This window comes from Astatotilapia calliptera, chromosome 10 (genome assembly GCF_900246225.1).
Source record: "Astatotilapia calliptera chromosome 10, fAstCal1.2, whole genome shotgun sequence".
NCBI lineage: Eukaryota > Metazoa > Chordata > Actinopteri > Cichliformes > Cichlidae > Astatotilapia > Astatotilapia calliptera.
In genome coordinates this window covers 12,157,123-12,183,465 of record NC_039311.1, presented here as the reverse complement: position 1 = coordinate 12,183,465, position 26,343 = coordinate 12,157,123, and the positions used below count along the sequence as shown (strand labels likewise).

Genomic DNA, 26,343 nt, shown 5'->3' with positions numbered 1-26,343 from the left:
AATTTCGTGTTTGTCAGATTCAAAGATAATTTATTTACATCAAACCATTTTTTAAATCTTAACATCTCAGAAGTCATAATTTCAACCAAATCTTTCAAATTCTCTCCAGAGCAATAAAAATTTGTGTCATCTGCAAATAAAATAGAATTTAACCTTTTTGATACGTCACAGATATCATTGATATATAAATTAAAAAGTTTAGGTCCCAAAATAGAACCTTGAGGAACGCCACATACAATCTCCAATCTTTCAGAAGTATTGCCGAGATAATGTACATATTGCAACCTATTTTCTAAATAACTCCTTAACCAATTCAATGCCACTCCTCTCACACCATAGTTATACAATTTAGAAATCAAAATAGAATGTTGTAACGTATCAAAAGCTTTTTTTAAATCAACAAATACCCCCACTGTATATTTATTATTATGGGTTGCAGATGAAATATCGTCAATGAAAGTCAACAATGCTAATGCCGTTGATCTATTCTTACGAAATCCAAATTGATTTTCATTTATTAGTTGATATTTTTCAATAAAACTATCAAGTCTTTGCGCAAAGAGTTTTTCAAGCACTTTTGAAAACTGTGACAAAAGAGACACTGGCCTATAATTGTTAAAACTATGCTTATCTCCTGATTTATATAAGGGTATCACTTTTGCCACTTTCATTCGATCAGGAAATACTCCTGATTGTAGCGAAAGATTAAAAATATAGCAAAGAGGAATACTTATACAATCTAAAGTCTTTTTAATTATAACCATGTCTATACCATCACAGTCAGTAGATTTTTTATTTTTAAAATTTTCTACAATTGCTACTATTTCTTTTATGGTAATATAATATAGCAGATATCGCTGGATTTTGTGTTATAAACAATCTTCTGCCATAAAAAATATTTCAAACTGCAGGAAATCAAGTAGAAAATGAAATTTATAACCTGAGGTTTGTTACTGTGTCGTTATATATTACGGAGCAGTGTTGTGTGTACTGTAAATTGCACTTGTGGTAATAAACTGTCTGCCATGAGATGTAGCTTTGGCTATTAATGGCCTTGTGCTCCTATTTTACTGAAAGCATGCAACTTATTGAATTAGATCAGCCATATTATCACGGTTAAAAAGGTTCAGGTTGAAAAGGATTCCCATGGAGGTATCTTCAATTATTAAATGTGATATTTATGGGAAAGTAGTTATTTTTTTTAATCCACATTCTGTGTTTTCAGGGGCCCCAAGTCCCCCTTTTGATTGGACTTAATGGATAAAAAGCCCATATGAGTTAAAATAAACCAAACCTGAACACGAGGCAGAGTATTAGAAGATTTCTTGTTTCAGACCAAATTTGAATCACATTCTTACTAATAATCCAAAGTTAGATTCAAAAAATACAATCAAGCTAAAATGTTTTTGTAAGAATTCACCCTTAATTTAGCTGCAAAAAAAAAGCCCAACAAGTTAACACAAGAAGTTAATTTAATATTACAAAGTCTGCCATGTTACATAGAGTTAGAATGCTAAATTCAACCCTCCACAACAGTGCTTTCTGTTTGCCTCATCCTCTGTCAGGCTTGGTAAGTCATCTGGTATCTCTGACTTCAGAAGTGCAGATACAGTCCAGACATGCTTTCCTCATAGAAAGTGAGACACGCAACACCTAAGAATAACATTGAAAAAGTGTGTATTAGCAACTATACATATACAGTGATGTACTCACATGCTGCACATGAACATTAACACTTACAGGAAGCCTTTCCCACAGCCCAGAGGTCCAAAGAACAACTCTGTTGGGAGGCAAACCTTTCTACATACTCCACTTAGACTGGGGCAAGACCACGGGAAGGATGCAGCCTCATTTAGAGCAACTGTAATTTAGAAAAAAAAGAAAGAAAGAAATTTACTGTAGTTTTAGGTAAAATCCTTTTGCTTTAAGCTTGAAAAACTTCAACCCCTCTTGGTCATAAACTGGGCAGAAAAAAAATCTGCAGAGATCTGCAGAAATACTTACCATTTAGCAGTAAGACAACCAAAAGTGCCAAAACAATCACACGGTAACAAAACATTCTCGCGTCTCTCAGTTTTGCACCAGAAATGACGGTTCGGTGTGGATCTGTCTGTTTCAGTCAGAACAGAGCAGAGGACACAATACGAAGCAGCACACTGGTCACTGGGTTTTATATTATGGAACTACAAGCACTGTTAGGAGTTCATGCTTTCCTCAATCACATTTAAGAAAATTAGATTACTGTGCCCACCTCGTGTCTAAAAGTCATGAGACAAGAATCTGACTTATAAATGTAATTGAAAGCATGCACAAGCCTTCACTGCTTGCTGGCATTAGCACACAGGCCGTCTCTTTCTATGTTAAATGACTGAGAATGCATTCTCCCATAACACATGTATTTCTGTATCTCATTTCAACATTTACTGAAGAGAGTAGCTTGTAAACAACAGTGATTTTTCCTTGCAAAGCACGAATGTTTTCCAGCATATTTGTTTAGGTTTTATTATTTTTGCACACAAGTTCAGTGGAAGTCGGGTGACATGAACATTTGTCAAACCAGTTTTAAAGAGAATGTTTAATCAAATGTAAATTGAATCATAGAAAGTGCAGTTGTCGCCATTAGATCACATTACAGTCTCTTGTGCTGTGTGGTTGTGAATAGATCAGTGCTATGTAAAGCTTAAGGGAGCATGGACTCTGGTCAGGTTAGGTGACAAGCCTAAAAAAATGAGAAGAACTGTGTGGGCGGTATTCTTTAGTGAAGCAGAAGCTTTCGAATTACGGACAAAGATTTAATTTTCCATTTCTCTTGGTTAGAGAGATGAGTTTGGAAGTTTGATCGTCCAAAGTGGTCTTAAAGAAATTAGTGGCTTGCTATGCTGGGCATTTTCTGACTGCCTATTCTCTAATGTGAGCACCTTAAACACAAGGTTCTGCCAACAGACTTTGAGATAAGCAATATCCCTGAGCTAGAACCAAATAGGTTCACGTGTCTCCATTTTTTCTTTTTCTCTTTTTGTGCTGCAGCATCCAATAGCAATCGATTTCTTTGTCTCATAAGCCAGATTACTTAGATGAAGTTTAGATTTTAGTCAAATTAGTTCACAGGCTCCTTTCACCCTGAATTATCTGCACCCTGTATATTCAGCCTCAAAAGAGCTGTAGTAAGCCAAACATCTTCGCTTTAGCCAGCAGTTAAAGAGGGTTCACTTTGTTGACACAAAACTTAAAACAGTCTTATCTTAGGAAAAAGTCTCTTTTGAGAAGCCCAAAGCCCACAGACATACACAGTGGCTGATTGCTATTTAATTGGCAGTATTTATCTTTAAATGTCACTAGTAAAGCTGAAGGGGCATAAACCTGCATAGAAAGCTGATCACAGTTTAATTAAAGTTAACATTTTGAACTTTTTGAGCTTTCCCACCATGCTTAGAGTGGAACTAAAGTTTTTTATATATATATATATATAAAATGAATAGCTAGAAATATAAAAGTTCTGCTGTCAGCGTCTTAAAAGTTATTGTTGTATTGCATTATCTCAAAGGTTATGACCCTTTGGACACAGTTTCATCAACGTTGCATCATTTTTTTTCCCAAAGGGATGTCATTACTACTGTTTTCCTCTCAGCCCTCGTCTCCATCCTCCAGGTGCTGTCCAAAGAGGTCTCACCTGTGGCAAAACAGTGGTATCTAATTGCTTTCTAGAGGAATAGAAATACAAAGTGGACTAATGACCTATGATGTGTTTACCTGTTAATGTGTAACTCTTCAGATTTAACTTTTTTTTAGTGGCATCATTGGCAGATGATACCTTGTGTACCCTTCAAAATACACCAAAAAATTATGTAAAAAAATGTAACTCGAATTTAAAGACATATATTTCTGTTTCAATCTTTAGTTTATGGAAACCGAGTTAATAAATCAGGTTTTAAATGAATGTTTTAAACACAAGCTGCTGATATTTAAGATTCTGCAAAGTAAGAATTTCATTGCTCTGCATAACCGTTTGTGTTTTGCTGGGTACATGACAATAAACTTCTTGAATCTTGAATTATGTTTAATAAATATATTCCAAATCGTCATTTTCAGAAACTCTTCAGCAACACAGAGTCAGGCATGAATGTATGGAATTCCTTTTAAACGCTTCGCGTGGCCTTAACAAGTTATGATATGAGGGCCAAGTCAGGCTGGTTATTTTTATGGAGGCCTTGCCTAAAAGCTCAGTGGAAAGTGAACACAACATGAGTCCTCCTTTAGCTTCTATAGACTTGATTTTTAAAGGCAATCAGCAAAAGATTTCAGATTTGACTTCTCTTTCACAGAACGGACAGCCTCCTTACTTAAGGTTTGGCTGTTGCAAGACCAGCTTTGACACTGAGGCCTGTTTTGCTATTAGTTTTTGTCTGGTTCTTGGGCACTGGGGACCTTTACTAAACCTTAGAGCACAGAATGCTGGAATTAAAGGCAATGCAAAATTTAAGATGATGAGTGGCTCTGAGCTTCATATGCAGGAGCCAAACTTTTTATTTCTCTGTGTGTAAGGGGGAAATTTGATCTGGATCCTGGCACGACCCGGCGCTGGTGGAAAAATAATAGTGGGGTGATATGTGTTTGAACTAGTAAGTAGTCTAGCAGCAGCATTCTGCCAATTCTACCCAAGGGCTGACTTGGTAAGTAAAGAGAAATGTGAACTCCGATATTATAAGAAGAGCTCAAGGCATGCACGAACATTTCTCAAATTCTTTTGAATCTACACTTACTTTCATTGTGATTCTTTGATAGAAAGTGGTGAAGCTGCTTAATGTGTGCACCAGAGGACATGCACTGATCAAAACTAGAACGGGGATAATAGTGCTGCATGGTCACAGGGGCACCAGTCCAAAACTCCATCTACTAAGTGTTGACTTGTTGGAGATCTTTTTCTCTCTCCCTGTCCAGTCTCTTATAGCATTAAAGCTGTCTAGGAGCCTAGAAAATGTACAGACCCTATCAGCAAACACACAAACACACTCTTACCAAATTTGATTAACAGAAAAGCTTCAGTTTCCTGCTCTTAGCTGACAGGAGTGACACCTGGTGTGGTCTTCTGCTGCTGTAGCCCAGACATGTGGTGCATTCAGAGATGCTTTTCTGCATACCTTGCTTGTAAAGAGTGTTTATTTGAATTACTGTTGGCTTCCTATCAGCTCTAGGCAGTCTTCCCATTCTTCTCTGACCTTTGACATCAACTAGACATTTTCACCCAGCCCTTCTTTTTTCTGTCAACCCTGGAGATGGTTGTGTGGTAAAAGTAGTTCAGCAGCTTCTGAAATCCTCAGAACAGCTTGTCTACCAGCAACCACGTCACATTCAAAGTTACATAAATCACCTTTCTTCCCCATTCTGATGCTTGGTTTGAACTTTAGCAGTCTTGTCCTTGTGTACATGCATGAGCATAAGTGAGTGTATAATATCAGGCTATAGCAACCATACACACACAAACACACAAACACATGTGCGTTAGGTTGTCCACTGCTTATAGGTCAAATTTGGGAAATTAACAATACTTTTAACTGTCAAACTGCTTCATTTAATCAGGCCGACAAATGATTCATGGCGAATGATTGAGCAACGCAAGTAAGAATTAAGACTTCAGCAAGCTACGTTTATGTGTTTTCAAGAAAATGCAGCATAAATGTAAAATACAGCAGAATGGAAATAAATGTCAAGCACTAAAAGCTTTTAAATGAAATGTGCAGTCTCCACTGGATGTGTTGTTAATGTATCGATTAGTCATTTAATATCTATATCTATTTGCAAGACCTTTATGGTATTTATATTATGTGCATAGGAGGAAAGGACAGTTGAAAGGGGTTTGTGAAGCAGAGGGACGTTTTTTTTTCACCATGGTAACAGGAGAGATCAGCACACCACTAACCCACCCTGAGCTGCGATAAAAGGCTGCCCACTTAAGCAGCGCACTCTGCAGTAAGGAGAGGAGGAGAAACAGGTACAGTAGGCTCAAAATAGCTTCTAAATGCTCTGTATATTCCTGCTCACTGAACCTGTAACTGTACAGCTTTATAACTATGAACTTCAGTGGCAAATCTAGGTTAAACTCAGCACCATAAAATCAATAAATCAACAAATCATGATTGAACACTTTAGAAATAACCGATCATGCTGATATCTTTTACTGTGTCCAGTGTGTATTTTATGTGTCATTAATATGTCATATATTTATTTTGAAGTTCATGTTTTTTTTCTTTTCAGAACTGAACTGAAACATGGACAACACAACTGCAGCAACATTCAAAATGACTGCGTATGCTGTCATGGAAAACTACAAACATGGGCTGTTTAGTGTATTTTTCCTGCTCTACCTCATTACCCTTGTTTTGAATGTACTGCTCATTTCTGTTATACACCAAAACAAACAGCTGCATCAGCCTATGAACGTGTTCACCTGCATGCTGTCCCTTAATGAAATCTACGGCAGCAGCGCTTTGTTACCTGCAGTCATGGCTGTGCTCGTATCAAAAACGCACGACGTGACCGTGAAGTGGTGCATGGCTCAGGCTTATTTCCTGCACACATATGCAAGTGGGGAGTTCTGCATTTTAGCTCTTATGGGATATGACAGATATATTGCGATATGTTCCCCACTCCATTACTACAGCATCATGTCTTATTCAAAAACATGCAAGCTCATTGCATTTACAGGTCTATACCCATTTATTGTTTTTACATCTTTTTACTCCCTTACCTTACAGCTTCGCTTCTGTGGAAAAGTCATGCCAAAATTGTACTGTGTGAACATGGAACTGGTCAAAAATTCATGCAGAAATGCACAGTACATAAGCACTGTAGGACTTGCAATTCTTGTGCTTTTTATAGTCCCCCAATTAGTGATGATAGTTTTCTCTTACACACACATTTTAAGAGTATGTAGGACATTTCCAAAAGAATCTCAAGCCAATGCTTTTAGAACGTGTGTCCCACACTTGTTGTCTTTGTTGAACTACACTATTGCTTCCCTTTTTGAAGTAATCCAGACCAGATTTAACATGAGTCATGTGGCTGTCGAAGCACAGATCTTCCTGTCTTTGTACTTTATCATCATTCCACCCATTGCCAACCCAGTGCTATATGGACTCGGCACTCAGACAGTGAGAGGTTGCATAATGAAACTGTTTATTAAAAACAAAGTCATGACAACAGTGCTAGCAAAGACACTGACTGTGGGTTAGGATCTGACATGCATTGCTTTGGCAATAATTGTTAGAGATTAAAAAACTATAATGACAATGTTTCTCTTTTATCTCTCATCTGGCCAAATGGATATTTATCCGTCTGTGACCTTTAGTCCGATGAAAGCTGATTTGTAAATCTTTTCATATTTGCTTGACTTCACATTTCATAACCATGTGTTAGGGGGGGTTAATAATGTAATTGGTAAATGATACAACAATTTCTCGTATGTGTTCATTTTTCTGTTAAATAAACTCTGAAATCACAATGTAATTTTTATCATTTTAACTGAGATGGAAAGTTTAAAAGCTTCACCTTCAAAACTTGAAGTCAAATCAAATCAAATCAAAGGTAGTTTCTTGTTTGCCTATCTCTATGGGTCTTTTTAAATTTGCTGTTAATTCACTTTTAATTTGCTGCAGCGAATTTGATGCACTCTTTTTTCACAAATCTTTCTCCTGTGTGCCTTTTTTCCCCAGATGAAGCATTACTCAGACCATGAAGTAAAAGAAACAAAAGAATTAACAAGGCGAAGCCAATTGTGGGGGGGGGGGTAGTCTGTTCTATTAGCCTGGCCATTGCTAGTCATGCACATTCATTAAATCAAGTTGATAACACCTATGTCACGTTAAGAGGATATTACCAAGTACTTAAAGGCTTAGAGTGGATTCAAGGAGATTAAAGACCTGATTCTACTACGTGGAAGAAGTGCTGCCGAAATGCTTGAAGAAAAAACTCCATATCAAATCTGTCCGCGTTAACAAAAATGCGTTTAAAAAACACATTTTTGCCACTATTTTTAGCTTCTGTAACTTTGTCAAGTTAGACGTGAGTGGGTAGAAGTTCAAACTGACTGCAAATGGTGGTGAATCACTGGCAAAAATGGTTAGGCATTGAACACAGAGCTCACTACAGGCCAATGTGACAACAAAAGCATTCGTAAATGAACTTTCTCGGGCCCAAATATGATTGACAAAGCTTCCTGACGCAGCTCAGAATAGATGCCGCATGAACAGAGAGTACTGAATTAGAAAATATGTGAGTCATTTTGGCTGGTATGTAACGTCTGGCTGAGTCTGCACGTATGAATAGAGTTTTGTTTTCACTGTTTGCATGTTTCTCATTTTGTAAATGGAAAATTTTTGCATGGAATTGTTTGCAGTAACACAGCCCTTCCCTGGATGAATCCTGAGCCTCATCGCAGCTGTCGCAACATTTTTGTTAAGATGCCTGCAATTATGCAGTGTAATTCCTGTGTTATTGGGCTGGAATTTCACTATTTTTCCTCATACACTTTTAGGAGTATCTATCTATTTTATCCAAAATCTGATGATCACAAATTACTAACTTTGTAATTTGTGTGTGGGAATGTATGTGAATTTTTACTGTTACATCTTATTAGTATTTTAAGTATTCTATCTATTTTATTTATTGAATTTTATTTTTTTATTTATATTTTGATATTGCTAGGGATGATGCAATGATCGGGGACCATTCTTCATTTCGTTGTTCTTGTGACAATGACAATAAAGTTTCTGATTCTGATTCTGATTGTAACTGCTTAGAAAATACAAAATGGATACATGCAATTAAGGCACAGAGGAAGTTATGTTGTAATACTTTGGCTAATATCCCCAAATATATGAAGTCCAAGACCCTGTGAGTGAATATGTGTGTGTAGACCTTTTTTGTGACTCGGTTTTGGCCTAACCTAATAACAGAAGCATTGGACTTAGAAATTTAGTTCAGCTCATCTTGTCAGAGTTTAGAACAAATAGCTCAATTGTTCACATCACAAACAGTTGCATTGTTTTAACACGTGTCAGCACTATGATTTAAATTTTCTGTTCAGTCTGTTTTATCCTATATCTGTCTTTAGTTTTTTAAATGTAGCAAACAAACAAATAAATAAGAACTCCTGTGAATGGATGATGAGTCTTATTAGCAGCCAATATTTTCTATTTATCTGGATACGATTATGACCTCCTTTACAATGAGAGTGAGATGAAAGCAAAGCTAACCTGTTAGAAGTACCTGGAGAACAAATGATCCCGCTGTGTAAACACAGGTTATTACCTCTGATGTTCTAAAGGGGGATACACTGGGAAAAAGGCATCTAAATGAGAATTACAAGTTTGATTTTATGACACTGAGACTTTTGTGCTGAAATCTGGTGAAGTAAATATTGTCTGCATGCAATCGTGGTTGTTTTGCATGTGTAATGTAATGTATAAAATACAGATTGTAGACACAGAGGATTATTAATAAGGAAAACACATAATGAGGGTTTCTTGGTATGAACCAAACATTTTAATATGGAACATGATATAAGAAAAATGCATTTAATCATGTGTGTTTTGACACAGTAACAAGAATATTACTAAGTATAATCGTGGGGTAATATTTGTGGGACCGCTCCTTAATTTCCAGTCGGTAGCAGCAAAATTTGTACTTGCAACATTACTCTAAGTCATGCAGAATAAATGCAAGATACATCACAGCAACAACAAAAAAGTCATTACTATTTACACCTATGAGGCAGTGTGAAACCTGGCAATTCAATTTGGGGTATTCTCTTCCACTCTCTGTTAGCTTCAACTACAATTCAATCACAAGTCCCATTTGAATATCTCCATATGGCCATAGTGCAATACCTTGGCTACACAAACACAGTGGGATGGAGTACCTGGCATCTGCAGAAGGACATGGCAGAAAATTAAAGGCTGTCTTTTTTCTGTGCCTTGTGGAGGTTGACTGATTTTTTGTCAACAAAGTTATGTGTAATGACACTGGATTTTCCTACCAACTGTCATGCAGAGATTCACAATGGGCACACGTACAGTGCCGAGCAGTGCTGCTTCTACAAAGGCTTTTTCTCTTCTTTAGACCAGTAGTAGCATACCTAAATAAACAGTTATACCTGCACTAAACAGAGCACTATTCCCACGTGTTCTATTAATTATATATTATGAGAAAACCTGAAGTTTCATGTAAATTGAGCAGCCTCATCATTACTGAGGGAAGTAGAAAAAGAAAGAAAAACACTCAGCAGAGGTTCTCATGTATGTACTTTATTTAAAAAAAAAATGCAGCTACAATATGGCACAGGTGTGATATGTGAGTCACATGGCTGGGTACAATGTTTTAGTCTTACAAAGCATGCTTGCACATTAAACACTTAATAAATACGGTTATTCTGCTTTTTACGGCGCACAATCAGAAAGAAAATGATTCAATTTTCTGGGGCCGTTTGTATAAGAATTAAAAATACACTGTGCCGCTTGTGTGCATGAGTGTGTGTGGGTGAGTAAGGGACTGCGGGTGAGCCGAGGGGTGGAGAAAATGCCTTACAAACAATCAGGTAGACAGCATGCATACAAAAATAGACGACTATTCTGATCGTTCATCTGTAATTTACAATACGAGTTCATTATTGCCAAGCCTTTTATTTTTGTGCCTCTGGTTTGAGGGATAGCTTGCGTTCTGTGTCTTCTCTGACCTCTCTTGGAAAAGTACAATGTACATTCACTATCACTGAGGCACAGCACTTGATTTACAATTTGTATAAGTAACCCAAAACACCGTGTAGTCACTTTTGCTGTAATGTAATATCATAATATCTGTATATATATATATATATATATATATATATATATATATATATATATATATATATATATATATATATATATAGCATCCTGTACACTCGTACAACAAACATACCCATGAATCAAACACACATGCATAACCAAATGTTGTGCACAATGAGCAGCTGCACACAACTCCAGCATAATGTTCAAACAACTCAACAGAAGCAAAGGGACGTGGCCATGCACTTGAGCAATGATTTAAAAACCTCTCTGACAAATTTCTGACATGGAATCAAAGTGCTTATTTGCCATAAACCCTGGGGGCCTATAACTTATTTCATCAAGCCAGGCATCTTTTTTTGCCTTTTGTTAAAGCCCTCATCCTAAAAAGAAAGCGATGAGGCAAATAGGGATAGCGAGTCTTTGTGCTCCTGCAAGTGGACTGCAGTTGAAGGTGTTGTAAGGGAGAGGAGATGGAGAACCAAGAAGGTAAACAATGGTTTTTGGTGCCTTTCATTTCTGTCACTGGGACACCAGCTGTGTGAAGTGCAGACAGAGGTGTTATAGCTTAGTTGTCACCGCCACACCGATTCTCAACAGGCTACCCTAAAAAACCCAACGATCGATTTGTGTCTTGAAGGGGGACGTTCTGCAAGAAAATAAAAGCACGAATCAGAAATCAGCAAATGCAACTCATTTATAAAACAATAATTCATGCTTAAATGTGTTGTTATACATTGAGTGAACTGTGGAGAATTCGTAAGCGGTGAAGTTTGTCATTCAGCAGGGGGTCGTTAACTCGGCGGACAAACGAGCGCTTGTATTCCAGGCGGTTGGCTGGTCTGTGATCAGACAGGTTTGTCTGCTCCAGGGCACGGTACAAATCTACCAGAGAGTCCGTCTGCATCCTGCAGTCACGTCCATGGCCTGGCAAGACACAAAATGCACCAAAAAACATATATTAGTAAACTAAAGTCGAAACTGAGATTTGTTACCTTTTCACACCCTCTAACAATGCTCCCCCTAGAGTGATTAAAAAAAAACATTTTGCTAATTGGATGAATCAATTCTAGTTTTCATTTTTTACTGATTAGCCTATTGACTAATTATGTAGCCTATGGACGTCTCCCGAGATGAGCAAACATTTCTTTTGTTTTTAAGACATTAGTCAGAGCTACATGTATTATTTGTGCTTTTTTCTTCAGACAGCAATAAAGGAAGAAAAAGGACCTTAAACCTAGGAAACTGGAATCTCATGCATTATTCTAATAAGCTACCCAAACCCCATTTGTCTCCTGTTTTCATGCACTGCCCCCTGTTGCCAACACTCATACACTGCACTCGGGCTCTGATTATGTGAGTTGTCACACACTGTTTTGTATTTTGGAAGCAGGGTGGTACATTCTGAGGCTTTTGGGCTGTGCTTTGAAATGTATCGCGCTTTGTTTGCCGCCTGTTTTGTGTCTGCTTTCTCATCCCTATTGGAAGTGGTGGAGAGACCGAACCCACGGAGCAATAGATAAATGAGGACAAGAAGAGAGGGGCCTTGAGCGAGCTTCTTTATCCCATTCTGAATTCAACATTAACTTGGGCTGAAAGGATTCCTCCTCGCCTCGCCATCCAAACACCGCCGAGAGGCACGACAACATCTCGATCAGGCAAGAGGGAAAAAGGAGAGAGAGAAAGCGAAAGAATGAGCTAGAGAGTGTGCTAGAGAGAAAAAGAGAGTGGGCTGCCAAGATAAATCAGTATCAAATAAGACTAAATTTCGTTTCACTTAGACAACTTCCCCGGAGGACTTCAAGGGATGGCGAATGGGCTGGCTTTAAATCCAATCCAATAAAGCAATAATAGCGAGTATTCAACCTCTGACATTTGCTGGCTCTGACTGCCTGTTAGCAGCTTTAATAAAATAAATGATGACAAATAAGCGCATTTGCACAGCCATGTGCTGATGAAAAGACTGATCTGCATATAACACTGAGCAGGAGAGGCTCTCACAGCAGGACCATTCAGTGATGCTGTTAAGTGTGCAACGTCTTCATCTCTACCTCAACATTTTTGTACCCCCACAAAACTGTCAGATTAGCTCTAGGAACTCTTCATCGCAGCCACCTGCCAGGCTCCAAATGTGTTAATCTGAACTGATTTTCAGTTCAGAGGTATTTAACGCTTTTGATTAAACTTAAGTGGATATTGTTGTTGACCTCTCTTGAATACAGCAGACACGGTGATTATAGCATTGTTTATTGTAAGAGGTGGTGCCTGACTGTCTAAATCGAAGCAATATGCCTCAAATTTGTGAGAAGAATGTCAACTTGTGCTAATAACGAAAAAAATCTTCCCAAGCATATGTGAATACTTCAACCCATCCATAGATTTCATTCATTTTAACCAATTCAGGGTGGAGTTCAGTGGGGTCACAGCCTATCCCAGCTGTCATAGGATGAGAAGTGACGTAGCACCTGAACAGATCGCCAGTCTGGGCTAACGCACAGATTCAGCCAAGTTTTTTCACAGTCATGAATTACCCAACAAATTGGACAGAGAGGCCAAAGCATGCACAGTGAGAACATGCAAACTAAAAGTAGGAGGGCCCCGTCCGGCCAGTGGACTCAAACCCACAACCTTCTTGCTGTGAGGCAGCGCTGCAAACCACTGCAGTTCCACTGCCCTGCCTTTTGAACCATATTACCTGCAGCAGTGAGGCAGGCAATAGTCTGAAGGCAGCTTGCGTTGCACTTTCCAGTTTCACTACCAATCAGTTTCTAGTATTAAGAGATAAATCAATATCTTCCATGCAGACTGTGGGCAGCAGCGGCAATCTACCAATAAGCAAAGCAATCACAAGGACTTTTTTTGTTGCAGTGCCCTCCTAGCAACTAGAAGCAACCACCTGCCAATCATATCATTCTCTAGCCTGTGGTTGCTAGAGGGTTACCAGCTGTGTGACTGAGGCCTAAGCTTTATTGGTATATAGCCCGAAAATCCATCATTAAACAGTTTTTAGGAAAATAATTATTTTATTAGTTTTTCTGTTAGCTATAGAGTGCAGCAGGATTTTACAGTTTGCACATCTCATTCCCTCATCCATGGTCACTTTGGAATAGGATGTTGGTTTGATGCTGGAAGTAAGGTCTTGGATGAATACGGGGTTTAGACATTTGGTTCTGTAACATGAAATATATAAATAAAAAGCCCACTTAGAGAAGCGTTTTACTTGTCCCAGAAAAGTTTCCAAAACAGTGATTAAATAAGACTTGTTGGGGACACTGTGATTACAATTGTGATTACATTAGCCATAGCAGCATGTTGCTATTGCTTTATAGCCTAATAGTGTTATTAAATCATAAGGGGCTTTGGTGAATTCAAATCCTGTAAAAATGTTATAAAATAAATACAAAAGAGAAGACTGCAACTGTTTGGCTTCTCATGACAGGCAGCATACTGTAGTAAATCTGAAAATTCATATAAGGAATCTGACCTGCATCCCTGGACCGGTCCAGTGGATAGTGCTGCGGTTCCCCCTGATCAGAAGCAGCAGTGGCAGCCAGGATAGCATGGAGGCCGCTGTCCCTGGGAAGTGTGAAGCTGCGAGGTTTTCCTCCTGCCTCTGAATCAATACTGGCCCTGAGGGGCAAGGGCAGGGCTCTGTACTGTTCCTGCAGCAGACTGCGCTGTGCAGGCAGCGTGGCCTGCCTGCGGTACTCCATCGCCAACTGGTCCCTGTCCTGGGATAACAAGGATTCCTCCATGGGAAACGTCTGGAGGTAGTGCATCCGTGTGTTGCTTTCCATCTGGTCGTGCCACGAGTTTCGATGGCTGCTCGTCTTTGGCCCGGGGGAGATGCCATTGTTGCTGCTGCCTTCCTGAGGCTCCGAGCGGAACTCCTCGTGAGAAGAACGAGACTGAAAGGTGTCAGAGGAGGAGAGATGCCCGCGTTTCGGTTCAAGGTAAGGACTCACCTAATTACAAACAGACGTAAGAAAAATAAGGGACGTGTGCCACTGAGGAAAATTCAGTAAATCAACCATAAATTTCTGAACTACAGGCTGACAGACTCACTGAGGATGCTCTGGGATAGGTGTCATAAGGTGGTGGTGGACTGTCCTGTTTGGACATTGAGGGCATTTCCATGTCCTCATGATCACTCTCACTCCAGTAATCTGTCATGTACAAAAGTACTGTTGAGTTAATACTTCTAGGCTCAAGCAAAATCAACTGTTTCTACATGCAGCAGAAAGGGGTAACTTTTCTCACACGCATACAGTTTGCAATCTGAACACCTGCATAAGGTCGGAAAAATCAAACTCTGACTAACAGCTCTGACAAGGGCACTGTGGCAGGAGTGTGGATGGGTAGGTGTGATGTACAAGTCCGGGTCCACTCTGGAGTGTGAAAAAGGATGAATCTAAGATGTGAGAACTTCCTTATAGGTCTTCTGGAGGTGTTATGGTTCTAATTTAGAAACTCTTCTGTAAAGCAAAAGACCCTGTTTTCATGAAGCTTGTGATAAACCTGCTCTCACCCACCCACCCATGCAAGGTTCCTACGTAGGCTCCTCTAAATAGCGCAAGGGTTAGTTACATTATTTCCGGTCCATCTTTAAGAAGCTGAAGAAGTTATTCAGCCCCTTAAAATTACTATTTATACTCAGCACGACGAAGCGATTCTTGAATCTGATGTAAAGCGGAAGTACAACGCCTCTGCTGCTGATCTAAATCTGTATATTGAATCCTCTGCATCTGGTCTTGTTTTTCCAGGCCATAGCATCAAATTTACTCTGAGCCAAGTTATAATTTTCAAATCCCCAATTCATTTCCTTGTAATTCTTCTAAACTTTGACAGTCAAATAAATAATTAATGAGCTCATCTCCCAGTGGAAAGATTCAGACAAAGAAGTCTTTACTTTAAAGCAAGTGAACCAAACTAAAGAAGCAAGAATTTAAATGGAGTCATCTCTACAGTCACTTTTTTTTAAAGAAACGTTAATGTTGGAACAACCAGTTTTGTCCATTTGTGGTGCAAAAGTTGTTGCACCTCCAGTTCTAAACAGTAAAGACAGGAGCTTAATTACTGCTGTGAGCCTCTGACAGCAAATCAAAACCTCTGCCAAATGAAGACTAGGCAAAATAATTATTCACGCATTTGTTTCAACTTTTATGTACGTAATTCCTCAATCGAAAAGCAACAGCGTGACGCCCCACTGCTTAGAAATCATCAGTTTTATATAACTGTTGACCTGTAACAGCTGAAGAAATTCTTGCAGCACCGTGAACACAGACTGTGACTAATCTCACCTTGGTCTTGGCGCATTTTCTCCTGCTGCTCAGAGTAGCCTGCCACTGCCATACTGAGACGACTAAGCCACCTGTGGGGGAGAACAACAGCACTGACGCACAGCAATTCAACATCCAATGAAACATCTCATACCAGTGTGTGTGTGCGTGTGTGTGTTCAACTGGTTGACTAATAAACTTACAAAACTACTTTGTTTCAAACAGAGAGGGCAGTCTATTAGTAGGAGGATTCAGTTTGCAGACAGTATGGGTTTAAATGTTTGGGGAGTGTGCAATACGGCTATAAAAGCCTCATTAACTCACCGGGACATGTCGTCTACATTTTCCGCAGCAAAGTAGAAGGTCTTTATCTTCGGATGGCAAGCCTTGAAAGCACTAAAAGGGACATATTTAATCACACGTAAGCAGAAGGACAGCAACGTATGGCTCGCATTTCCATGTGAATGCTGTCGACTGGAAAAATAAACCGACACATGGCCGTGCATATACTGATTCATGCTGACACCAAAACAGCAAGACTGCGCGTCATGAGATAAAGCGCTTTGATTATTTTGGGGAGTTGCACAAGTTGGAGTCAGCCTCATGAAGTACGATTCCATTTATATACAGTCACAGTCTTCAACCCAAAAGCTGAAGGGCATCATTAAGATAAATAATTAAGATAGAGCCATAATTATTAAACACAACTCCGAACCCTGTAATATTCCTGTTGTTTAACTCAGTACTGAACAGCAACCCATCAAGTCATACATCCTTCTGTTTATCTCATTCGTGGTTGTGGGCGTTAGAGAATATCCCAGCTATCACTCGGTGACAGGCAGGGGGCACCCTGCAGAGGTCGCCTGTCACAGTGCAACTACAGAGAGACAGACAACCGCCTATTCATGCTCAGGTTTACCCCTATGGCCAATTTGGAATTGCCAATTAATCTCACATGTCTAGACTGTGGGAGGAAGCCAGTATACCCAGTGAGAACCCATGCAGGCACCAGGAGAACATGTAGACTCTACACAGAAAGGCACCAGCTATCTCGCAGATTCAAACTCGACCATGAGGCAACCATTGTACCTACTGTACCACTATGACAAAACCCATCTAATCCTTCACTCCTAATGATTTTAACTCTTTAAGCTCACAGTAAACCGCAGCAAAACATCATTTCGACTGTTGTAAACAGTCCGTGAGCCAAATGCAGCCAAATTTGATCTTAAGTGAGCCAAACCACTGAAACATTTAACTACACTTCAATTAGTAAACTTAACTACACATTAATTCCCTGATACATAAATATCCAATTTAATTCAAATGTTGATTTGTCACCAGTTCAAAACAACAGTCACTCCAAGGCCTTTTATATTCAAATATAATATAAAGTAATATAAGAAAAACAAGTGCCAGAAATCTCTCAGGAAGACTGTTTGGGCTTAAATTATAAGAAATAAATATATAAATTTACTATTTGTTTCTGGTAGCACACTGACTAGACAGTCCTCTCATTCAAAAACATTAAAAACAAACATAAAGGATGTATTAATTTTGTTGACTGACTGAAAATGTTTTATTTATTTATTTATTAATTAAGTTAGCTTGTTTTGTTACTGTGGGCCAATTGTAGAAATGTTGGTGTAACATAAATAGTCATGGGCAAGGTATTTATCAGTAGGAAAAGCTGTAAAACTTACGCCCTGCTTAACAGTTTCCAAAGCTGTTCAGTGGGCTGTATTGGAGTCATTTGACATCCCTGGTCTAGACCAGCAAAATTTTGGAGAATTTTCTTTTCTTTCAAGTTAAAATTAGAAAGAATAGCTCTTAAAATAACCAAAAGTTAAATTTATTTTTCTAATTATACAGAAAAACCTAAATAAATTTCTTCCCTAAAACATAGTACAAGCTATAGCTCCATTAAGCCCACTGTAGTAAAGGAAGGTAGTTATGCAATGATACCAAACGCAATTTTTGTGAGGCAGCCATGCTCCAATTAAGATAGAAATCACCTTATTTTCTAATCCTGCACACAGTTTGCAGTGTTTCGTATCTGCCTGTCTTTATCTTAAAACTTACAGTTTTGCCCCAATCATCAACTACGTCACAGCCTTCCCCTCTTACTCAATTACTAAATGCATGTGCACATACTCATCACGCTTCCAGCCCTCCATCTGTAACCAGAAAGCACTCCGGGCCCAAAAAGCCCCACAAGAATTTCTTAGAATTATTTCAAGTTTGACTCATAAAATGTGTCACACCCTTCTTCAGTGACATTTTCAGTCAGCAGACTTTTTAAAGATCTTTGTTACTGTAATATTTCATGTTGTAGTAATATACCAAAAACTATTAGTACAGCTGCTGCTTCAGCAATTTCTCTCTTGTCTTCATAATTTCAGATTTAAATTAACATCTTAAACTAAATAACATCTGCTGTGCTGTCAGAATATTGCCTATTTGTGAGTCAGGCACTCGATCCCACCACTCTGAATGGTCAGTCCATTAAATTTTCAGTATAGAGCTGTATGAAAAGCTTAAACAAATTACATATTTTGCTCATTTCTCGGGTGAAAAGATAAAATCTGGCCCAAAACAGACATTAAGAATGAGCCCATTTTCTTGCCAGGAACCAGTTTGCAGAAGATAACCGCTTAACTGATGTTTATAGGGCTGTGTACAAATATGTGACATGCCTAAATGCAAAAGAAATGCACATTTATATTTGGTGTTCAGGTAAAAACAGGCACTCACAACTTCCTTCTGCATTCAGTGGCACGATCTATCTTAAACTCTGGTAGGCTGACGAAGCCCTCCGCCTTCTCATCCTGAGATAAGCAAACAGAGAGTCAATTCAAAGTTCAGCTTGAAGAATGAAGTCTAAAACGTATCAATTGCTCTTTTATGGGAACGATCATATTCACCTCCTCATTCATGTACCAGTACAGACACGTGTCTTTCAGGATGAACCAGTACTTCTTCCACTTCTGCGAAAAATAGGTTTTAGCGTCTTTCTTTTTCCACAGCCAGCCCTGACAGTCGCCCTGACCCAAGTCCCTGCAGGAAATCCGCCGTTTGCTGATTGAAGTGAGAGGACTTCCAGCTGCAGGCACCAGCAGGGGAGCAGAACAGAGGAGGGGGCTCAGAAAACTCTACTTATGAAGCACCTGCTTATATAAGGATTTGAGTACAAGTGAGCATGCACGTAAAATTCAATCCCAGAAAAATGATCCTACCTTTACCCTTTTTCTTTGATCTTGAAAGCAATGAGGATCGTTCAAAAACCTGCGAAATTAAAACAAAACACATGACGCCATGAAATAAATCCCGGTGTGGATTCTGACAAAGAATGATTTCACTTTTCGTGGACAGGACAGACTAACGTGATACAAGGATGCAGAGTCAGAGCTAGACGTGGACCGGGAGACTTCCATCTGGAGGGCAGGGACGAGTGTGTAATGGGTCGGGCTGGCTCCTCGCTCGGTCTTCCTCCTGTTCTGACTCAGGCTGCGACCCAGGAGGAAGTCTTCGTGTGAGGTCTTGTCTTCGCTCTCAAAATGCATCAGAGAATTCTCTGCAGGGACACAACAGAGGCAGACTATTATACACATCACAACAACCCAAAACTGATTTTTTTTTTTTTTTTCCTTAAATCCTAACGACACGCTCTTACTAACGTCAATAAACACCGAATCTGCTGCCTATCGGCAAGACTTTGGTTCAAGACTTTCCACTTAAAATATGTGAAAAGTGTTAAAACATCTACCAAGGAAGCCGTTGTCAGGCAGGAAGCCCTCAAAACTTCCAAATACTGCCTCTTGTAGATAAATATAGCTCCATCACTTTTTCTGAAAAGCCCAAAGGAGCAACATATCAGCAGCATCCTCAGAGGAAACAAACACATCACTCAAGTCGTTGTTTGAGGCTGAAATAAAGCAATTCAGTCTCCTCCCACTCCATTTACCACCTAGCTCAACAGTCACCAGCAAAATGTGAAAATCTTAGGAAAATATATTTATACAGTTGCCAAAGCAACAGCGTACTTTTTATATCCAAACTCGGAGGCACGGCGAAGCTGAGAGGGAAAAAGAAACAGAGAGAGGGATGAAGAGGGGGGAGAGCTGTGATAGATAATGAACATATGGAGGAGATACAGGCAGGAGCTGATATCCAGCATGTTATCAGTTTTGACAGGCCAGCTTATCCTTCTACTTTTTGGCTGGGAGATCTGAGAGGGTGAGGATATTATGAGATCTCCTCCCACTCACCTCAGCTTCCTCTGTCCCTTTCTTCCTCCCTTTCTTTTTCTCTCTTTCCCACTGCCTCCCACTCACCTCTCCTGCTCTCTCTCTTCAGCTTGGCCAGGTCTTCGTTGTCTCCCACCCAGTTGTATTCCACTGGCATTGATATGGGCCTTAGCCTCCCTAGAGCAAGGAGGCACAGGGAACGGCAATATTACACAGCCTGCCCCCACACACAGACACACACGCACATACACACACACACAAATCAAAAACACCTAGAAACATTAAGACGTCACATCTGCACGGCTTTAAATTCTTGGCTCCCACGATTACAGCGGTGAATCCTCAGATGAGGCAGAGGTCTTACCGTAGGTGGGCGTGCTCCCCCTGCGGACTGATGCACCCTCTTGGTTCTGGTCGTACTCGTAACAGTACAGTATAGTATCCTCCTCCACCAGAGGAAATCGCCTTCGACACTCCTGATCCAAGTAGGAGTTTGGTGACTCAGATCCCTCTGCCACATGGACATCTGATTGAGGATCATCATCCGGCAGACTTCCCTTGTCATCTCTTCGGTAACAGAAAGCAGGAAGTCATTTTATTGTCAGGGTTTGGAATAAGATCAGAGAGAAGACGTTGTTCTGCTCCGAGCCCATCTGTCCCCATTGGAGATATATATTTTTGTATATACTTAGATTTCTTGGGGCTAAATCATTTCCACTGCCAATGTACTTTAGTTTTGAACAAACATTACTCAAACAGGAGTATATTCAGCTGCAGATTCCTACACATTTTGTGCTCTAGTTTTTATGGTATTAGGTAGTGTTTACGCAATTACACGTGTATTAAGTCAAACAAAGCACAGCACAGAGAAAATAATCAGGGAAATAGCAGCAGGGAAAAATAAGGAGCACATCTCCCCATTCAACACCTTTTTTTTCTCAACAGCAGTGGTCAATTTATTATCAGTTTTGATGGTTTTAATGGTACAAGTCCAAGTATTTTAATGGTATTTATTCATGATTTAAAATTCATAACACATATTGTTGTAGCTATATTCCCTTTCTTTAAACCAGTTGCAAATAGTGATCACTAACATGAGATTTCTAACATGCATCCACTGAGGACAAATACAAACTTCATATATTTAGCTCAATAATGCTCACCAGCCTGATTTGGCATTTGGGGATATCCAAAGTAAGTAAGATTCATCCTCTTGGGACAATACATTCAGTAAAACATTACACAGAAACAAATATCTCTGGGTAAACAATACTAATCGTGTAGCTTTATTAGTTATTATCTGTAGTCGCGTGTTGGAGCTGACCCTGGGAAATCAAAGCTTTCAAGCATCAGTCAAAAATTCACGATTTCTCTATGACTCTCAGAGGAGAGCGTTTCTTTATCCACAGAACACGATGCACTGTGTTTGTTGTTTGCATATGAGAGAAGCTGAAATCTGAGGAGGAACTAATTATTACTCGTGTCACCAGTCGAGCCTTTCAATATGTGACATGGCTCCGTTCTTGTGGGAACTTTGTGACAAGAGTGTGGGAGAAGCACCTGCAGCCACCGTGAGGTGCAACAAGCTGTCTGCATGTTCAGAAGTTTCACTGTAAAGCTTATCCAAATGTTGCGCATCATATTTGCTACCAAACAAAAAGGAAAACAAAGATTCTCACTGTCTCATTTTCTCTCTTAGTCCCACTCATTCCTGTAGAGTTAATCCAAACAGCAGAGGGTACAGCTAATGAGCTAGGCTAGATATTGTAGTAGAAAACTCAGACTGATATCATTCAATAGCAATGAATGCAGCAAACTAACCTATTTAAAATGGGTAATCCTGTGAATTTCATTGCATGGCATCATTTACTCTTTTTATGTATTTACAAGTTGTCAAAAAAGTGGCAAAGTGGCAAAAAAAAATGGGTGAAATTAGACTGAAAAGTTTTGACAAATCAAACTGATGGGTAAAATTTAAATCACCAAACAATTTTCTTGGGGAAACCTAACATTTTGTCAGCCAACACATGGCTTTGACTTAATGCATTAAGACACGTAGACATAGTCAAGAGAGCGCGCTGAAGTTCCAACCAAGCATTGGAAATTATTTATGTGACTTTAAACGTGGCAGGGCTGTTTGGTGCCACACAGAATGATCTGAGAATTTCAGAAACTGCTGATCTGCTGGGATTTGGTACGGAAAAAAGAAAATGTCAAGGAGCACCACTTCTCTGTGTGAAAATGCCATATTGATGTAATTCTCCTCTGTCAGGGGCCAGAGGAAAATGACCAGTGCGCATCGAGCCAATAGCAACTTTTTAAAAACCAAGGTATGCGGAAGAGGTCAATCAAACCCTGAAGTAGACAGGCAACAGCAGAAGACAAAACATGCTGCCACTGCCAATCAGCTAAGAACAGGAAACTGAAGCTACGATTCACACAGCCTCACCAAAATTGGATAAGACTTGGAGAAACATTGGATGCTCTGATGAGTCTCAGTTTCTGCTGCAACACTCAGTTAGTAGGGTCAGACCTCACATGAAAGCATGGAACCATGCTATATTAATAGTTCAGGCTACTGCTGGTGGTGTAATGGTGTGGGACATATTTTCTTAGCACACTTAATGCCAATTGAGCCTCATTTAAACACCATAGACTACCTGAGTATTGTTGCTCACCATGATTCTGATGGGTGCTTTAAGCAGGATACCACCCAATCACAATCCCACCCATCACAAAGCTCAAATCATCTCAAACTGGTTTGCTGAACATGACAACGACTTGACTACTCACAGTTAACAGATCTCAGGCCAACAGAGCATGTTTGGGTTGTGGTGAAACGGGAAGATTCAAATTATGGATGTGCAGCTGATTTGCAGTTTGCAACAACTGTGTGATATAATCCAGTTAATATGCACCAAAATCTCTGAGGAACATTTCCAGCACCTTGTTGAATCCATGCTATGAAGAGTTAACGCAGTTCTGAAGGCACAAATGGGTCCAACCTGGCACCAGCAAGGTGTAATTAATGAGTCAGTGGTTGTTTTACATTAAAGATTTCTCAAAATATGAACTGTGCATTCCTTTTTGTTCTTTTTTTCACATATTTTTCATTGTTTTTCACCTCTATCTTTTAAAACAGACTCCCCTCCTCTCACTGCCATTGTTGATACAACGGTACACCTTCACTCAATAAAATAACATGACTGTGTCGTACATAATGTGCACATAAAAACACTGCCCTGTAGTCACACTTAGAGCAGAAAACTCTATAGGAAAGCTTTTGCAAAGCAAGCAAAGTTTTCTGTGTTTTACATCTGCGTTCACCTGGGGGTGTAGGGCTCTGCTGGAGGAGGGGGAATGTAGAGGTCCTGCAGGGCGCAGCTACTCCTCCTGGACGGAGTGCTTAAAGTGCTGGTTGGCGTAGCGACACTGCTGCTGGGGCTCTGAGGGAAGATTGGCTGTGTGTAAGTGAGTGTATGTGTATGTGTGAGCATGTGTGAAAGACAGAGAAAAAGGCAGACAGAGAGAAAGAGCGAGAGAAACAGTTACAGGGACCGACACAATGAAAATTTGGAGCTCACAGCAGTTCAGTCAGTCAGTTCGGGAGTGTTCACTCTGTTCAGACTGTGCAGCTGAGCATCTCAACCATGAAATGAGCTGTGTACTGTACGTTTCTGATGCTTTAGTTCTAACTGGTGCACAGAGGAAGAGAGGCTGGCGTGCGGTCTAGTCATCCCTCTTAGTCAGGTCAAGGAGGATCTGGCCGTAGCCTACTTTGCTTGTTATGTACAGTAGACTGTTTTCTAAAGAAAACATGTCTTTGTGTTTAAGCACCACAATGTAAAACAAATTTGCCGAATGTATTGTAAGAATAAGAATATGCAACATCGTCAGCTTAACTTGAATAGTCGGAGAAATGTAATCCAATCGCAAGAAATCATCGACTTCCAAAAAAAAAAGGTTTTTCAACAATAGAATACTAATAAGACATTACTCAAACTATGCTGCATAAACTCAGCGCTGACCAATAGCTGAGATGTAACACTGAGTGGTCTGTGTGCTCCATCATAAGACCATTATATGAGTCACCGCGCAATGTTCTTTTCAATAACTTAGCAGAATACCTTGACATTTTAAATTTTAGTCACAGCTCAGATCAGAAAACACCACAGTCTCTGGTTGGCTTTTTTCTTTTTTTTTGCCCCAGAAAAATGCCAGCGACATAGCAGATTCGATTTAGGTGGAGAAGAAGAATGTGAGGACGTGAAGGGGGAGGAGGCTGAGCAGCACTGCGCTTCAGGGCCTCAGGGGGAGAAAACATTTTCTCTGGAATGGGACTCAAAGAAAGGCTGGACTACTTTAATACACGTCCCTCTCATTTCCACCCATTCTGGCGCAGGCACACGGTCCTAATATTGTAATTGGTTTGGCTGAAGTAGGACAACAGATGCCACTTAGGGCTGAAATGTCAAAATCTGTATGGATCATGCTGGGCATCAGTTAGTCAAAAGAAGAGTGTTTGAGATTTGTAAGGTGCATTACAAACATGTAATAATTGATAAAAAAAAAAAAAAGTGTTAAAGTCGAAAGTTATGATCACAAAGTGGGTGGAGTCAAGTGGATTAGTTTGGACGCTACTCTACAAGCAGATTCATGTTACACTCTCATTTTATATTCTACCTATTTTAGGGTGATCGCATTTTTTGGTGTTTAGCTTTGTACGTTTATATTCACCACAGGCACAGAGATGAACACAAGCGAACAACATCAACAGCCACACAGAGACATGAATGAAAGCTATATCTGTGGAGCATGAAGGCAGTCATCATACCTGCAGAGCTAATGGTTTCCATCTCATGTTTTTCAGCAGAGCAGGGGTTGACGTGAGCGTGCTCTGGGGGCGTTTCTTCAGCGTCAGGGTGACACCTGCAGGATCTCCACGCAACAAGTTCACCAGATTTTTCAGCTGCCAGCCCACCTAGTGTACAAGAATAGCTCAATAAGGGTTTCCTCAACCCACACGGGCATTTTAATGCCTTAGACTGCAGAAATAACTGGAAATATTGCCTAGACTAAATAAACAGGGAGTGTTTTGTTTTTGTTGTTTTTTTGCCATATGTATTAGTGAAGTTTACCTTTGCATATTTGAGAATATGACCGTCATCATGTAATCAGTTTTTTACTATTACACAGAAATTTTCATATAACTAGCTGATGGACTGTTAAGCTATTGCATTTCTAAAAATTCACCTTCATCTGCCAGATGCTCATGCTGCAGTATCTGTCTCTGTAGACTCACATATGTAGCGATCATTATAGAATTTAATAGGTGGGCTCTAAAGTTTGTTATCTGAACAATATTGAAATATGGTTGTAATGTATCCTTAAGTTCCAGAGTTATGCTCCTGAATAATAACCAGAAGAGTTCTTACAGAAAAACTTGACTAAATTTGACATTTGTCCATTACTTTATTACTTTATCATTCAATACTATTAGACATTTATGTGAAAAATGTAACAATTTTTGAGTTTTGGATCCAACCAGAACATCAATGATACTAGTAGCTCACCCAGTTCAAGATTCATGACAATTAACAGGTTAAAATGCCTGTAAAAAGGACAAAGGTGACATTAATCTTGAGAAGAGTGTGGGCAAAGACCCATTAGGTGATCATTGTGTGTAAGTTTGTTTAAATTCTGACCAATACTTTAGCAGGAGGCGTGAGTCTTATGAGCTGTGGTTGGACAAATGGATGGGTTATCAATGGACCCCTTACCATGGCATAAGCTCATTGGTTCTTGAGCCAGATGAGCTTAAAAAGCATGTTTTGTTTTTTTTAAAAATGGTATAAATGAACAGCTGGACCAAACCTGAACAAATTTCTTCAAAAAATTCCTGAGACAGTCTGATCATGAAAAGGGGAAGGATGCGGGTTTAAAACATAATGTCTTCAGTGATGCTATCATCAGAGAGGAGGCATAAGAAGCTGATAT

At 39.6% G+C, this 26,343-nt stretch overlaps 1 protein-coding gene across 6 annotated transcripts in view; it reads right to left on the bottom strand.

Annotated features, from left to right (window-relative positions):
• Positions 1 to 10,928: 10,928 nt before the first annotated feature.
• LOC113030416 (connector enhancer of kinase suppressor of ras 2-like) overlaps positions 10,929 to 26,343 on the bottom strand; it is a 31,340-nt gene continuing 15,925 nt past the window's right edge. For 2 of the 6 annotated variants that reach the window (XM_026181848.1, XM_026181850.1), the window contains exons 9-22: positions 25,181 to 25,327; positions 23,674 to 23,807; positions 20,711 to 20,913; positions 20,434 to 20,523; positions 19,483 to 19,673; positions 19,336 to 19,384; positions 19,024 to 19,202; positions 18,854 to 18,927; positions 16,424 to 16,495; positions 16,121 to 16,191; positions 14,886 to 14,986; positions 14,305 to 14,785; positions 11,557 to 11,747; positions 10,929 to 11,469 (exon numbers count right to left, since the gene is read on the bottom strand). In XM_026181848.1, coding sequence (XP_026037633.1) covers positions 11,422 to 11,469; positions 11,557 to 11,747; positions 14,305 to 14,785; positions 14,886 to 14,986; positions 16,121 to 16,191; positions 16,424 to 16,495; positions 18,854 to 18,927; positions 19,024 to 19,202; positions 19,336 to 19,384; positions 19,483 to 19,673; positions 20,434 to 20,523; positions 20,711 to 20,913; positions 23,674 to 23,807; positions 25,181 to 25,327 — 2,031 coding nt within the window. In that variant the 3' untranslated portion in view covers positions 10,929 to 11,421. The remainder of the gene's footprint in view (positions 11,470 to 11,556; positions 11,748 to 14,304; positions 14,786 to 14,885; positions 14,987 to 16,120; positions 16,192 to 16,423; positions 16,496 to 18,853; positions 18,928 to 19,023; positions 19,203 to 19,335; positions 19,385 to 19,482; positions 19,674 to 20,433; positions 20,524 to 20,710; positions 20,914 to 23,673; positions 23,808 to 25,180; positions 25,328 to 26,343) is intronic. The other 4 variants (XM_026181849.1, XM_026181851.1, XM_026181852.1 and 1 more) reach the window with 2 other exon arrangements.